Source organism: Cucurbita pepo, chromosome LG01 (genome assembly GCF_002806865.2).
Source record: "Cucurbita pepo subsp. pepo cultivar mu-cu-16 chromosome LG01, ASM280686v2, whole genome shotgun sequence".
Classification (NCBI taxonomy): domain Eukaryota; kingdom Viridiplantae; phylum Streptophyta; class Magnoliopsida; order Cucurbitales; family Cucurbitaceae; genus Cucurbita; species Cucurbita pepo.
Window position 1 is genome coordinate 8,419,774 of NC_036638.1, and position 16,275 is coordinate 8,436,048.

The following is a 16,275-nucleotide window of genomic DNA, read 5'->3' on the forward strand; positions in this document are numbered from 1 at the left end:
CTTCGGCCCATTTATTTTCCCGCTAGATTAATTAATCGGATTGTCCTTTTTGGGCTTCGGCCCATTTATTTTCCCGCTAAATTATTAAACATGTTTTTTTTTTTTTGCTCAAATAAAATATAATTAAATAAAAGAAGCATTAAAATAATGTTTTGAATTAAACTATTGTTTAATAGAGAAATGATAGTTACATACATCCACAGACCTCCAAGTGGGTCCCTCTAATTTAATAATTTTAATTATAGTAAGCCTCTAAACTAGTCTGCCATTTTGTCGGCCATAACATATGGGTAAGAATGCAAATCCTTCATTTTCTTGGGTTAAAATTGGAAAAGGAAAAAAATGAAGGGGTTAGATTAGAAATTGAGATAACTTCAAGGACGTTGGCGAGACATGTTATGTACGGGACGGCGCCGTTTTATGTGAGCGTAGTCCATTGTGAAAAACCGCGACGACATGTCGTCCACATTCCCCCACTTTCTCCCCTTCCCTTTGTTTTCCTCCCTTTTATAAGCCTGACCTGTAAATATGACGATTAAATTAATACCATATCTCAAATGCATTCATTAAAAAATATTACCAAATATTCACTTCCAACACGATGAACGATAATTGACATGTACTCATTTTAGACAGAAATTCAATCTACAAACTCTGACCGCTTATTGATATGACAACATAATGAACGATAATTAAAATGTACTTATTACACCGCTTATTGATGGGACGAACACGATGAACGAATGACTAAAGTAAAAGGCCAACTAATCAAAACAAATGATATTCAGGAAGTGATTTGAGAACAAAAATGGCAGGAAAAATATCTGAAAGTGAAGATATGTATCAAAAATGTGAAAAAGAAAGTACATTTATTTAATGTATTGTTACTCAAAAATGGCAAGCCCACAAATTTTCCATCTTCAAGGAAGCAATGTTGCAGCAGTTTTTAGTCAAAGAACTGGCAAGATTTACAGATATGACAGGAATGAGTTATTTAAGAACCTGCATACTTTTGGGTTTTCTTTGAAATTGCATACCTGAAACATTTTCCTTCAGCTCATCTTCTTGTTTGGAAGCTTGGAATCCGTGAGCTTCAACAACCTGTTTCCAGTAAAATCATCAGTGATGTATATCACAACTTCAACAGCAGAGAAAGAACACAGATAGAACAATGCCCAGATGGTTTAGAACAGTTGGACATTAACAATGAAAAACTTAGTTCAAAAATCGTTTTACGAATTAGAAAAGTCATTCCAAACCGGCTCTATGATTATGTTCGTAATGTTCTTTTATAACTTATTTCAAAAGCATTCTCAAACAAACCTTCGCTTCTTCCAACATTTTGAACTTCCTTGACAAAACGAGACGAGGAGAATGCACTGCTGCTTCAGTTACTGCAAGATCACAAATAACTCCATTATTCTCAGAGAGAAGAACAAAGAACAAAGTGTAGAAGAAGGAGAGAGACATGACTGAGTATACACACCTTGCAAGGGAGAAGACTGGTCAAGAGCATGCGAGGAAGCAAAAGGTACCGAGAGAATCAATAGAGAAACACAGCAAAGCATGGCCATGAGTATCAAACCCATATCTGAAGAGTATAAGACTTCCTGCCTATGTGTGTGGCCAAACAAATATATATAATACACAAAGAGAAACAGAGAGAGAAAGAGGAAAACAATATGTTATTGTTCACTTTTGGGGAGGATGGCTTTACACAATTCAGGTAACTCTTGTCACCACTATACGCAGTCACTTTTTTGTTTATATATTATTCTATAGCAGTGTTGAGCACCACAAGTTTTTCCCACTCCACCAACCAAAGGCTTTTCTTTCTAAGAAATTTATTTTTCTTTCACGTTGTGTTTGGTCTAGCTAAAGCATGAAAACACTCGGGCAAGCCAATAAGGGCGCAACCCAACTGACTGAGACCTTTTACAGTCACCATGCTGGTTAAGAACAAGTAAAACAAAGTTGATCTGCAGCCTTTTCATTTTTATAATCACTCAGTGTTCGAACCAACAAACATGTATTTCAGCTAATCTTGTAAAATGGCCTTACATTATGTAAACATTCTCTGTAAGATAAGCAGAAATGGCCCTTTTTTTGAAAACTGAAATTCTAAGAACTTGTTGATATTGCATATGAAAGAGAGCCAGACAAATGAAGGTAAAGCGGTAAAGATTGACTATATTTATGTGACTCGGCAGGAAAAAACTTGGGTAAAATGCATATTTTAGACACTAAACCTATGGGTATAAATTAGTAGAAGCTTTCAGAATCTACAGCATAGAAGGCCTTGTCTCCAACCCCGAAGCTTCCGTAGATGTTTCTGATCAGCTTTAGCCATTCTAACAGGACTACTGTTCCATTCGGATTGTAATCTGCAGGAAGATAAACATTTTGCTCCCATTAATTCCGGACTATAATGATTAGAAGAAATATGTACACATTAAGAGATATCAAGAGTTTTACATGGGAAAGGCAAAGGAACGGGTGCTGGTCGTGCTGCTATCGGAACGACGAGAGATGCTGCCGGAGTAACCTATATGGCCTGAATTGGACAACAGACTCCCCAAAGATACCATAGAAGAGACACTTGCTTCACCTACGCCATGTTGAACTTGGCTTGAAACTAAATGACTATCAGAATTCCCAACTTCTGCCTTATGTGAGTCTTCATATTCCACTCGTAGCAAGTCTTCATACTCCATACGTTTCGGGTTACTACAATAATCGTAACAATGTGCTTGACATTTGTCAGTTGAAGCTAAGCGGTTGGAGCTGCTAGTCTCTAGGCAATCCACCGAGGCACTGGTCGAAGGAGCTGAAGAGTTCAAGTCACCATTATCACAATGCTCCAGTCCATCACTAGCTGTGGATGCAAAAGAATTGAAATCAAAAGTAATGTTTCCTTTGTCCATTTTACTATTGTATGATATATCCTCCGCAGAATCGTTATTTTTTGACTCTTCAGTTGCTAGATCTGAAGAAGCAACTTCTGATATTGCTTCTCTGGTGTCACTATAAGATTCTTCAGCTACACGTGCCAAAACAGGGACTTCCAAAACCTGCATGAGAACAAACAAAATACAGTCACCTTCTAACACAATTCCCACAAGCATAATTACATCATGACTATAGTTGAAAGAGCCAACAAGAACTCAAATTAAAAGTTTCAGTCATAGCCAACCCCCACCCCAACATTCTTTGGCTACAACTAGAGAGTTTTAAACTAACATACTGATAACAACGTCCAGAGCTCCAAGAGATCCATACAATTAATTGTGCATAACACTCGACGAATGATAATGCGAGCTAGAAACAAGAACAGTAATGAAAGTCTCAACTAAAGACAGTGATACATGTTTTTGACGTAGGTTGAACATCCATTATGCCAAATGAAAAAACATACCTGTTCAGACTGAGGGTTAGGCTCATTCTTATTGTTGGTCATTGGCTTTACGCTCTCTGTAAACAAGTCTGTCATTGGAAGATTTAGTATATCATTGTCAGTAAAATAATCCACATCATATTCTGCCTCGGGTGTTCTAGCCAAATCCTCGAAATCGCTTTGATTGGGTGAATCCTTTTTGCCAAAAGATTCCGAATGCTCTGAATCGTCAGAAGCAAACATATCTCCTTCCTCCAGCGTTCTTGCCAACTCGTCCTTCCAATCTTCCTCAGGAGGGAGAATGACACAGACAGCCTTCTCATCCAAACTACTACTACCACACAAGAGCTTATCCCGAGAAGGTACTCCGTCGTCAATACAAATATCCTTCACAATATTGCAGCTGTTTTCTTTGTAACGAACTATGAGTTCAGGAAGTTGACATTCAACAATACTCTTTTCCATGTATAACTCCGAGTCTTCCTCAAACAAGTCTACTTTAGAAGAATTAGTGAGTGATGGCACAAAGGCTTTAACTTCGTCAAATTCATTAAGATCATCAAGACCTACAACAGTATTCTTGTGATTGGCATCCTCGTTACCTTTGAGAAGACCTGTAAAATCTTTATGATCTTCCAGCTTCATCCCACCAGAATCAAGAGCATCGTTATCGCACTCAAAAGACTTGGGAATAAACTTGGGGCTAGCATCTGAATGGGAAACTACAGGCTCGCCCTCTGTAAAAGAAATAAAATATAAATCCCAAGGAAAACATTATTTTCTTTGACTTTTTATGGGCAGTGGCAAAGGGGAAGAATATGAGATTTACCAACTTTCATGATTCACATGGACTGTTCAAATGGAATTTGTCAAGACATGCATCAAAGTTGGCTTGGTATGGCTATATTTGGAGTCTGTCATTCATGGGCTAGAAAAGTAAAGTGAAAAAACTAAGTCAAAACCTTCCACCATCGTACAATTACACAATAAATTATCAATTTACATAGCAGAAGGTCAGCTCAAGAAGTATAAAAGAGGCCAACTTTTAAGTTCCAAGTCACAATTAGAAAGTTTTCGTAGCAATGGTTCCCAGAAGTCAAAAAAACAAGATTATCATTCCACCGACTATAAGCAGGGAAAGGAAAAAAAAGAAGCCACTCGATCACTTTCACTACTTAGAATCAAGAACTCGTGGTGCTTTTCTAATATATTATCCCACATCGCAAGGGAGATCCAGTTAAGAACTTAATTTCCAAGGGGTAGATTAAATACCCTAAACAATAACCTGTACACATGGAATTTCAGTGTCCTGTTCATACAAAAAGACAGAAATTTTGAATTTATGAAAACTTCTTAAATCTGAAAGGAAAAACAAAACCCAAATCAAAATATTAAATCGAAGTGTATCCGATATCGGCCCCTCTCAAAGTACCCACCACCCTTTTTTGTCTGGTAGTCCCAATTAGATCCGACCATCTTGTAAGTTAATCTTAAAATTAGAAGCAGAAAACTACAAACAAAGCTGAAAGAAAATTCAAAAGAACTGAGAGAAAACCCATATAGGAATTCACCAATTCTGTGCATTGCTGGGTGGAATCAAAAGAGAGAATCCAAATCATGGTATGAATCAGAAATTTAACTAACAAAGCAGATCTAATTAACCCCATTAAAAAAATGCTACATCTGTTGACTTATATAAGAGCTACAAAAGGGAAATCCCAAATGATCATGGAAGAGAGGTTATCCAGTTGGTGCTTCAAACAAAAGGGGTTAAAAATAAATGGAGAAGAAAAGCATAAAGTGGAAAATGATTGAGGAACCATAATCCCTTGCACATCAGTTAATACAGAAACAAGAAAAGAGAAATGAAGATGAAAGAAAGGGAGAGAAAACCTTGAGGCCTAGAGGAACAGAGGAAAATGCACTCCACAATATGTTACAGCAACTGTACAGAACCCCCCAAAGCAACCAGAAACGAAGAGGGGCGCCTGAATAGACATCAAAGATTATTACGACAGGCAGATGAGAGAAGGAATAAATGGGGTATGGACATAGAGAGGGGGAGAAATGAGTTGTTATTATCTGTTTCACTGATTGAAGGTCAACCATGAAAGCCACTGTCTCTCTCTCTCTCTCTCTCTGCAATTAATAAGGGGGAAGTGAACGGCTAGTAAAATGGGTTGTTTTTTAGCACTTCCATGCATTCTCCAACCCTTTTTAAATTCTTTTTTAAAACTAAAACCCAGATTCAAGAACTTCCCACCTCCCCAAACATGGAAATATTTTCCCGGAAAAACGAAAAAGAATGATACCTCACGCTCACACATACACACAACATTCAAATTTCAGAGCGGCTAAAAATTTGTTTTACCTAACACGATTGATTCTGGTTTCCAATCCCGAAGAAGCCGCTGTGATATATCTTTTTTAAAATCGATTGAGCAGCAATCCCGAATACCCTCCTGCAGTCACTCCCGGTAAAATTGGAGAGAGCTTGATTTGATTAGACCATCCTCATCTAAAATTAACCGAGAATCAACTGTTGAGAGACACCTTTTCTGGAGCTGACAATCATGTCAGAAAGTGTACCCTAGAGGGCTTTTTTCTCTTGCTCCAAAGTCAAAACCGGACATGTTTCCATTTCCACCACTCCAAAAGCAACCGCCGGAGAATTTATATTTGTTTTTGTTAATCGGTTCTTCTTTTTTGCCGGCCAAAGTGAGAACAGGGGGAACTAGCTGGACGGAGTTGTTTCCTTGGGAGTGCGATTAGAGTACTCTACCAGGCTGGAGTTAATGTGCTTGATTTCGGCTGCTGCTTCATTCCCTCGTCTCTTTGGATTTTACCCGAAACCTCTGTTCTGCGCAGGTTTCCGGATCAGAAGCGGCCCCCTCTTTTTCTCTATGTTTTTGTGTGTCCGTTTTTCTTTGCTATCATTCTGATTTGGGCATTGGGATTCTCAATAGCTTCCCCATTTTTATATGATCACTCCGATATCATGGTGAACACAACTCTACACAGTGGTGTGATATTGTCCACTTTGAACATAAGCTTTCATGATTTGAATTAGTCCATTAAGGGGAGACATTAGCTGATCAAGGGGAGACCTATTTTGTTTGAGAGGAGGTGTTGGAGGATGAAAATCTCACATCAACTAATTTAGAGAATGATTATGAATTTATAATCAAGAATATTATCTCTGTTACACGATCTTTTGGGAAGTCTAAAGCAAAGACATGAGAGCTTATGATCAAAGTAGACAACATCATTTTGTGGAGAATTATGTTCGTTTAACAAGTATTGTCATATTTTTTTTATGTATCACTAATATTGGTTACAAGCGTTAAATATTTTTCATTTTTTTTACCAAAAAATGTCAATAAATAAATTGAACCTGTTCGAATTATCATATTTTTCATTTTTTTTACCAAAAAATGTCAATAAATAAATTGAACCCGTTCGAATTATCATATTTTTCATTTTTTTTACCAAAAAATGTCAATAAATAAATTGAACCTGTTCGAATTATCATATTTTTCATTTTTTTTACCAAAAAATGTCAATAAATAAATTGAACCCGTTCGAATTATCATATTTTTCATTTTTTTTACCAAAAAATGTCAATAAATAAATTGAACCTGTTCGAATTATCATATTTTTCATTTTTTTTACCAAAAAATGTCAATAAATAAATTGAACCCGTTCGAATTATCATATTTTTCATTTTTTTTACCAAAAAATGTCAATAAATAAATTGAACCTGTTCGAATTATCGGGTGAGAGTAGGATGGAGAAATATAAAGGTTTAAAAAGTAAAATAAGTTCATATTACAAATATGATATGATGAATATCCACGTGGAATTTTTTTTTTATATAAAAAAAGTTATCTCATTACCATTTCCATTGACATATTTGTCTGATTGTCACTTGAAGTTATTATTCGATTACATTTAGGTCTTCGCTAGCTCTAACTTTTATTATTATTATTATTATTATTATTAATTAATTAAACTCTTTGGGAAAATTTTGTTTGATAATTTTTTAAAGCAATTTTGGATTGTTTCACGCAAATCGTTTCTAATGATCCAACCTAGTAATAAAATAGTATTATATGGAAACTATTTGTTTAAGTAAATTTGTAATATAAAATGACACGTATGCATGTGAGAATTGACACATGATGTGGCATGTCCACGCATTCTCATGAGCCATGTGGCTTGTGTTGAGTAGCTTCCTTCTTCCCATCTCAATCAACATTCTTTCACCAATTACCTATCGACATCAGCTTCATTGTTTTAAAACGTGTTTACTAGCGAGAAATTTCCACACCCTTATAAGAATGTTTTGTTCTCCTTTCCAACGAACGTGAGATCTCACAATTCACCCCCTTGAGGACCTATCGTCCTCACTAGCACACCGTCCCATGACAAGCTCTGATACCATTTGTAACAATACAAGTCTACTACTAGATTGTTCGCTTTGGCCCATTATATATCATCATTAGCCTCACGATTTTAAAACGCGTCTACTAAGAAGAGGTTTTCACACCCTTAAAAGGAAGGTTTCGGATCTCACAATGTGACTTAAGTGTTGACCTGATACAACTTAACGACAAAAATATTGGATATGAAACTGAGAACGATCGGAAACAGAGACCGAGCAGTTGTAAAAGAACCTAAAATGAAGTTAGGATTGGAAAGGTAGGCAGGCATGATAAAAGGGAAGCGAAAAAAGGAGCAAGAAATGTAGGCGTAGGGTCCTCAGAGAATCCATGGGAAAGAAGACATCATGAACAACTGACTGTCTGTTTGTCTGTAAGGAAGGGGGAAGGGAAGAAAGAGAGACAAAGATTATGTTGTGTTTGGAGTTTATAGTCAAAACGCAACCTTAATACTGCAAAACGACAGGAACAGAGAATAGAAGTAGAGATGGGTTCAAATGAGTAAGGACAAAAACAAGAACACAAGAGACCATTTTATCAGAGCCGGTCGGCCACCCAATTTTCCACTCCTACTCAAGATCTTCCTTCCCTTACAACATTCAAAGGCAATGTTGATAGATAATAGAATAGAAAGCAAATGTGCCTGCAACTCTATAACCAAGTTCAATACATATGACTAAATGATAATCCAGACCTTAAAGATTCGTTTCATTCGCATTTTCGGGGTCGTTGATACCTCGTAAGTACAAAACATAGTAAAAATACCTCGACTCGGCGTACCTTGAGGCTAACTGTCCCTGTCACAACCTCACGACCTTAACTAGCTCGCACATGGATGTCCGAACCACTTGGCTGTTGAGACTTCTGGGACCGTAAGCAGCGAATTGTATATGCTTGGTAGAATTTTCGGGGAGGAGAACTTTGTATTACTAGAAAGGATGTAGAATTACGTTCTTCATTTTTCATTGAGTGTCGACATATATATATATATATAGATAACTTGGGACATTCCCCAACGTCATTCATGTACTTAATTAAACATTATTATTCATGTATGAACCTAATACATGTAACTAAGAATGCATGTATTATCTACCCATGAATCTTCATGTACATGTATCTACTCATAATGTACCTATGAGGGACTATTCATCGTCAAGATACTTGCATCATAGAAATCATGGGCTATCTATCAACTTGACGTGAAGTCGGCTTTCTTACGTGGAAAGCTTTAAGAAGTGTAAGTGAAGCAATCAAATGATTTGATGTAGAAAGATAAAAGAGGATAAAGTATATAGGTTGAAGAAAGCTCTGAATCAAGCTCCGAAGGCAAAGTACTCTGGCATTGATTCACATTTTGAAAAGATGGGATTCGTTTTAGGTGAAGAATGAAAAGGGAGGTTCATTCAATTGCATGCTGATGATTTAGTACTTACTCGCAATAATGAAAGAATGTTTGAAGTTTTTAAGAAGAATTTTAAATAACAGATCTTGGTCAAATGAGATATTTCTCATTTTTTGGAGTAGAAGTTACTCAAACGGTAGTTGACAACTTTATCTATTAGAAGAAATAGGCTGATATGAACCAAAAGATCAATCTTGCTTGTGGAGTGATTCGAATCTCAATCAAGTGTTTTTGTCTTGAGATATTTGATCAACCAGAATCATTCAAGCTTGACATGATCGATCTTGCTTGTGGAGTGATTCGAATCTCAAACAATATTCTTGTCTTGAGATATTCGATCAACAAGTTAATCCAAATCTTACCCCTCTTGTAGTTGATTTCTTATCCTATCATTGGCTCTCAAAGGGGTGCTTAAATGTTTTAAAGTGGATGAGCGCACATTTGGAACTCCATCAGAATTGGGTTTGAAGCTACACAAAGATGTTTTAGGACGAGAGGTTAATAATAATTACTTTACCTCAACAAGACCAAACATCATAAACGATGTTAGCATGATAAATAGGTACATGGAGCATCCAATGGCTATTACTATGCAGGTGATATGAATATGAATGATCACAAAAGCACTTCAAGAAGTGTTTTCAGGATAAGTTTAGGAGTGATGTTCAAGGAAACAGCCTATTGTGACACTCCCCACTACAAAAACAGATCACTTCCGTTATTATCTACCTAATTTGTCAACTATCAAGTTGTCTAAAAATCTTGTGTTGCACTAGATCTATGTTCGGTTTCATTTCTTGAGTAATTTGTGTAAAGAAGGCATTGTTGAGCTCGATTTTTATCGAAGTGATGAGCAAAACGTATATCTATTCACGAACCCCTTAAAACCACCATTGTTCGAGAAGAGTCACTTATAGGTGAGTGAGTAGATACATGTACATGAAGATTCATTGGTTGACAACAAATTGTTATGTGCATTCTTCTTAGTGACATGTATTAGGTTCGAAGCCAAAGCACCTCTTGCATTGATGCAAACAAGCAATTGACACAGACAAGAAAGTCAATTCATCAGACAGATATTTCTCACTATCCAAAATGCCTAAAAACTTCAATTCATTCTCAAATTGGAACCGGGAAACTTGATATTTCAAAACAAAAGAGTTCTTAGAAGGTCAAGATTGCAAATTACCGACCTGGGTCATCGAGAAATCAACTAGAAATGAAGCTGGACATGCATGTGCCACATGATTCCGAGAGTTTCGACTGAACCCCTCAGCTGCAGAGACCCAACCTCATCGAGGGTATCGTAAGCGACGGCGGTGGCACAAGGCCATGGCATTCGAGGGGGGAAATGGGTGATTCGGGAAACAGAATCCGATTGATTACAGAAGCTGTTGATGTCGGCTTCAGGCCCAAATACTTTGCTTCAGGCCCCACCCCCAGGTGTCAACATGGGTCGGTGTTTAATCACCTGTTTGGGCTTTGGGTAATATCCACCGACGTGGTTTAAAATTGGATTGTATTCACATCATATTCACTCAGTTCAACGTTCAAAAAGAAAAAAAAGCAAGAGAAGAAGAAGCCTTGAATTAATCTTAATAAGCTACTCGAGAAGACAATGGCAGTAGATATTTTGTCATGTGATATCTACACATAACATCTCATCGTCTCTATTTGAAAGTCTCACATCGACTAATTTAGAAAATAATTTTCATCTTTGTTTGAAAGTTTCACATCGACTAATTTAGAAAATGATCGTGAGTTTATAATCAATGCTCAAAGTGAACAACAGTAATTTCTAATAATCCCATATATGATATGTATGGGGCCAAAAAGCGAATTAATTCTGAGAGAGATCAATATCAAGAAAGTTGGGGGTCATAGATCTTGGAAAGCGCTTGCAGAACATGAACTTGAGACCTCAATTGCATAATATAATCCGCCGTTTTTAAGAATAGCCGGTCCGGTTTCAGCCTCCGTCCTCCGGGGATGAGCCGCTGCAGCTTTCTCAACTTCATGTGGACGGAGCTGCCGCCGCCGCCGCCGTGCCGTCCGCCGCGCCTCCCTCTCCTCTGCCACTTCACCTTCGCAATCCCTCTGGTCTCATCACAATTGTAATATTCCATTTCCAAGAATAAAACGAATCGGGAATTTTTGGAATTGGAAGAGAGAGTTTGTTGATGTGTCCCTCATCCCTTCAATATATATATATATATATATATATATATATAATGAAAGCATGTGACACATTAATATATATATATATATTATATTACATCAAATATAAATTCCTTAATGAAACTTGTTTATTTATTAAATATTATTTTCTTAAAACTTATTAATAATTAATATTAGAAAAAGAAAAAAAGCTAATTTTCGACTTATTATCTGAATATAAAGTACTCGAAGAGATTTAAATCTTTATAATAAAAAATGAAATTCAATTGGAAAAAGAAAGAGATTAAGTTGTTTTGTCGTTATGTAAGCATGGTGTGGGGCCCAGGATGGTTGGATTTGAACGACCCACACACGTGTCTGACAGCTAGGTTTGGGTGCCCACGCCAACGCCACCCACTACTCTTTCTTTCACTTACCTTTCTGTCCTCGTAGTCCCCGAATCACCTCTTTACCACACGTGTCCTGATACGATCGCCTACATCCAACGGTCCAAATTCCACATCTTATTCATTTTCTTTATTTATAATATTATTATTATTATCGATCCAGCTAAATTTAGAGGTAGGCCCCATCTTCAGGGGTTAGCTAGCTGTGAAGGAAGTTGGGCGCACATGTCTGGGCCGGAACCAAAATGTTATCTTCCAGCCAGTTTTCTTGGATCAAATCGTTGGGCCATGGCCCACCCCCACTACTTTCCAACCCTCCCGATCCGATCTCACCACTAGTAGATATGATCCTCTTTAGTCTGTTACATATCGTCGTCAGCCTCATCATATTAGACCGATCAGTGCTTGACACCGTCTATTAAAAAGGGGTTTTCTCTCCGATCTCACAATAATAATTATGTTAATTGATTAATAACATTTTAATTGTAATTTAATCATGTTCCCATTTGCTAATTTGGCAATCAAACATTCATAATTTATATTTAAATTATGAATAACTTTAAAAGCTTTCATATCCTATAGTCAATATATGTCACGATTCTACAAGTGGACTGCCAGATGTGTTATCCAATTTTTATTTATATTATATATTTCAAATCAATTCATTTATGTCATTAAAATGTCATTGATTCAATTAATAAATTCTTTATTCCGACAAAAAGTAAAGTTATTTAAGATGGTTTTTTTTCAGCCTATGAAATTAGAGTTATTTTAAATTTTATTTTTCATAAAATTAAGAGTTAAAATTTTCATATTTTTATTGAGGTAATTATTTAAAATTTTGATTTTAACCACACGTATAACACGTGTGATAATTTCACGAGATTTTTAATACTGACATTATATAATTATTTTTGAAATCTCTAACCATCATTTGAGTTTTATTTAATGATAAAAAAGACTTTAATTAGGTTTATGAAATAAAATAATATATCATTGAATATAACGTGTCAGATTGGAAGGTAGCGAGACATGTGAGGGACCACATGAGCACTGAAATTAGTCGTGGTTCCAAGCCCTGAACTTGAGGTTATGCAATGGCTGGTGGGCTGCGGCTGTTCCCTATGCTTCACTCCAACCTCGCATAGGGCATTCACTTAGCCCATCCATTTTCTTCCCTCACGCACTGTTTTTCACGCGTTTAATGGAACTATGTTTAGGCTTGTGTACTTGTTATTTCGAGCTTTCTATTAAGGTTTTTAAAATGAGTATGTTAGAGAGTGGTTTCCACACCCATATAAAGAATGTTTCGTTCCTTTTATTTAACAGGATATGTATGTGTGCGTGTAGGTATTGTGGAACTGCTCAATAACCAATGTGGCAATAACCCTGAAGGGACCAAGATCGTGCTATATGCCAGTGAAGACGTTGGGCCTTAAAGGGGGTGGATTGTGAGATCCCACGTTGGTTGAAGAGGGGAATAAAACATTCTTTATATTCTTTATAAGGATGTGGAAACCTCTCCCTAGTAGACGCGTTTTAAAAACCTTGAGGGGTGCCCAAAAGTGAAAGCACAAACATGACAATATCTGCTAGTGGTATACTTGAGCTGTTACAATAAATGAAATGAGATCATATCGGAATCAGAGTGATGGTGAAGATAGGATAACTAAGAAAGACTTAAAAGGAAATGAAAGTTAATACGAATACCAACAAGGTAACTTAATCGTAGAAACTCTATGGTTAAGTATGTTTTGCCTGAAGTAATTTCATATTAGGTGACCTCCTGTCAAATATGCTGGATGACTCGTATTGGTCTATGGGGATGGTTTTCACTTTTAAGAAGCAAGAAGTATGCACATTCGTTAGGTATTGGGTTAGCCCGCCCGACAATAACCCATTTGAAAGCCGAGTTTCGAGCTAATCATTATTGGGCTCCTTGGTGACAAATTGCCAAAGCCCCAAAACTCACTCACCTGCAAATGTCTTAAATGAAGTATGACATGTTTTATTAATTTATCCGAAATGTCATATGTTTTCTAAATGTTTATTTTTTTAGTTTTTAACATTGAGAAATTGATTGCAACATAAAATGCCGATCATAAAACAAATGGATACAAATTCAAAGGTTTTTGGAAAGACACTATCGCTTAGGTTGCTACTTCATCTACCCGATCTAATAACTACTAAATAGCCGAACACATGAAAATGCGTTTAACAATAGCAAAATAAGAAGACAAACCGTCCACTTTTAAAATGATAATTAGTATTCTATCTATTAAATTATGCTAAAACCCACGAAAATCTGAAGATAATTAGAATATGGCTAAGCGAAGAAATCGAGTAAGAGAGCTATTTCCTCAAGAGAACAACATCGATACTGGTTGTAGCTAAACCAGAAGTCCAACATGATTAGTGTCTCAACGTCTGAACACTACAACTCAGACGAAGCAACGCTTTAGTCAACTATATCCCCTTAATTCTGCTCGATGCTAATTTAGGCGAGAAAAATAATAGGTAGAACCGAGAAAAAAAAAAAAAAACTAAGATTAATTAATATCCTGATATGATGATAAAGGCAGTGTCACATTAAAAGAAGCAAAAAGAAAAAGAACTAAACTCCATGATTATGGGAGGTGGTAGTTATATCACAATCATGATAACGACGGAGGAGTTGTGAATAAACCACCTGATCGTCGTCGTTGTCGTCGTCGTCGTCATGATTCTCTACTTTCGCAACCTTTTCCATTGCCAAAAGCTCCAAAGTTCTCTGCGCCGAGCTCTCCGACTGATGCTGATGGGGACGTACCACCACCTCTTCTCCTGCCGGCGCCACCACTGACGGTAGCTTTGCCAGCAGCGCTTCCAAACTACTCATAGATGGCGTTATTCTTAGCTGCTGGTTGAAATTATTGTACATTAAATTCTCAACCGGACCTCCCAACCCGCTCCCTTGGAACCACCCCATCTCCGGGCTCTCGTACGCCGTTGCGGTGGATGCCCCGACATCAGGAAAAGAAGGAATCGATGAACATAGAGGATGAGGCAATAGAACACCCGGAATGCTTTCGATGTAGCATAATTTCTTTCGTAATTGTACTATGAAACTCAAGTCTTCCGTCACCTATAACACAAATTAAACGTTTATATATTTTAATCTCTAATATTTACAAATGTAACAAACAAGGCCATACCTTTTGAACCGCTCCCAATTGGACAACACCTTCTTTCACCGCAATCAAAGCAATAGTCTGAATAAAAACATTATCATATTAATTTAAGCACAACTCAATATTACTTATTTAAATAACGACGCGGGTTTGGTACCTTTATGCCCGACTGAAATTGAGCTTCCCAGGTACGAGGATGCTGGAAAAAAAAAAAAACAATAAAAATTAGAAATTTTTAAGTGGGTTTCAATTTTGTGCATGGATTATGAATTATGTAATAATTACTTACGGAGTCGGCGGAGTTTTGCCATGTGGGTAAGAATTTAATGTCTTGATTATCATTGGGTTCATTATGAATCCATTTATGGCTTCGATCCGCCGCCACTTTTCCGATCAATCTGCAACACCAAATTAATTAAAGTTTGGATTTTTAAAATTATTGTTTAAAGAAACTAATTACCCTTCTCCATAATTGTAGATCTCGTGTGACATCTTGAAGAACAGCTCCGGTTGTAAACCCCGACATGGTTGTACACCATACACCACCGACGGCGCCGGAAAGTCTCCGGCAGCCTCCGACGCAGCAAAATTACAGAAACCATCTTCCCACACCAAAATCCTACGCAGAAACATCATAATTTGAGGTAAATTGCATAATCCATAAAGAACCCAAATGATAGAACATACCAATTTCTCCAATTTCCTCTTGACCGATCAAAAGCTCCTTGATTTTCCCATCTGTAAAAGAAGAACAAATTAAAAGTGGGAAAAAAAATGTAAAAAATTAGAGAAAAAAGAGTACTTTGGAGGTGGGTAATTGCGAGGGAGGATCCGCCAAAACACTGCATAGACCCATTGCGAGCTATGATGAACACATAGGCTTCTAAGAGTGTGTTGAAGAAGATGAGTAGTGGCTAACAAGCTAAGGCTCTGTTCCATTATAAATGAAGATTACCACAAAATGGGAGGTTGAAAGAGAGGGTAAAGAATATAAAGGAAGGGTTTTTGAGGGTAATAAAAGGGTCCTACGGGGTCTGGATTGGGTCAGTATTGGTTCCCCACTAAAGGGTTTTGCTCAGAATATCTATCAGTGGTTCTCAAATTTGATATTATTGTTGTTGGTTTGGTTGTTTTGTTTTTTCAAAAGATTTAATGATAATGTAGGAGAAGGGTACTTAGAATTGTGGGGGATCAGATGTGTGAGTTCAAACTGGGTGGGCTGCAACCATATCATTGTCACCTAGACTTATACTGTTTATCTTATTTATTCTTCATTGTTTCTCATCATGTTTTTCGGGAT

General features: G+C 36.9%; 4 protein-coding genes and 1 long non-coding RNA gene across 11 annotated transcripts; all 5 read right to left on the reverse strand.

The window, feature by feature from the left end:
* Positions 1-172: 172 nt before the first annotated feature.
* On the reverse strand, positions 173-1,934 carry LOC111788986. Of its 2 annotated transcripts, none has more exons than XM_023669598.1 (4): positions 1,487-1,934; positions 1,324-1,394; positions 1,038-1,101; positions 173-520 (listed from the first exon to the last, which is right to left on the reverse strand). In XM_023669598.1, the coding sequence occupies exons 1-4, from the start codon at positions 1,587-1,589 to the stop codon at positions 375-377; spliced, it is 384 nt and encodes a 127-aa protein (XP_023525366.1). In that variant the 5' UTR covers positions 1,590-1,934; the 3' UTR covers positions 173-374. The 2 variants fall into 2 exon arrangements, with proteins under 2 accessions (XP_023525366.1, XP_023525374.1); XM_023669606.1 differs by lacking the exon at positions 173-520 and adding an exon at positions 529-958.
* A 78-nt stretch (positions 1,935-2,012) lies between these two features.
* Positions 2,013-6,326, reverse strand: LOC111788949. 6 transcript variants are annotated; one of them, XM_023669580.1, is made up of 7 exons: positions 5,766-6,326; positions 5,288-5,533; positions 4,224-4,322; positions 3,997-4,131; positions 3,416-3,888; positions 2,476-3,071; positions 2,013-2,384 (listed from the first exon to the last, which is right to left on the reverse strand). In XM_023669580.1, exons 3-7 carry the CDS (start codon positions 4,231-4,233, stop codon positions 2,276-2,278), a joined length of 1,323 nt encoding a protein of 440 aa, XP_023525348.1. In that variant the 5' UTR covers positions 4,234-4,322; positions 5,288-5,533; positions 5,766-6,326; the 3' UTR covers positions 2,013-2,275. The 6 variants fall into 6 exon arrangements, with proteins under 6 accessions (XP_023525348.1, XP_023525323.1, XP_023525340.1 ...); XM_023669555.1 differs by having other exon boundaries at positions 3,416-4,131; positions 5,288-5,382; XM_023669572.1 differs by having other exon boundaries at positions 3,416-4,131; positions 4,228-4,322.
* Positions 6,327-8,368: 2,042 nt separating this feature from the next.
* On the reverse strand, positions 8,369-10,661 carry LOC111792082. The gene is made up of 2 exons (XR_002814732.1): positions 10,435-10,661; positions 8,369-8,765 (listed from the first exon to the last, which is right to left on the reverse strand). It is a non-coding gene; the product is annotated as an uncharacterized LOC111792082 (long non-coding RNA).
* Positions 10,662-10,984: 323 nt separating this feature from the next.
* On the reverse strand, positions 10,985-11,424 carry LOC111777610 (transcription factor PAR2-like). Its single transcript, XM_023657284.1, has one exon. The coding sequence runs from the start codon at positions 11,365-11,367 to the stop codon at positions 11,104-11,106; it is 264 nt and encodes an 87-aa protein (XP_023513052.1). The 5' UTR covers positions 11,368-11,424; the 3' UTR covers positions 10,985-11,103.
* A 2,895-nt stretch (positions 11,425-14,319) lies between these two features.
* LOC111809910 (protein RICE SALT SENSITIVE 3-like) lies at positions 14,320-15,928 on the reverse strand. Its single transcript, XM_023696382.1, has 7 exons — positions 15,778-15,928; positions 15,663-15,713; positions 15,436-15,594; positions 15,265-15,373; positions 15,133-15,174; positions 15,000-15,056; positions 14,320-14,929 (listed from the first exon to the last, which is right to left on the reverse strand). The coding sequence occupies exons 1-7, from the start codon at positions 15,912-15,914 to the stop codon at positions 14,420-14,422; spliced, it is 1,065 nt and encodes a 354-aa protein (XP_023552150.1). The 5' UTR covers positions 15,915-15,928; the 3' UTR covers positions 14,320-14,419.
* Positions 15,929-16,275: the final 347 nt, after the last annotated feature.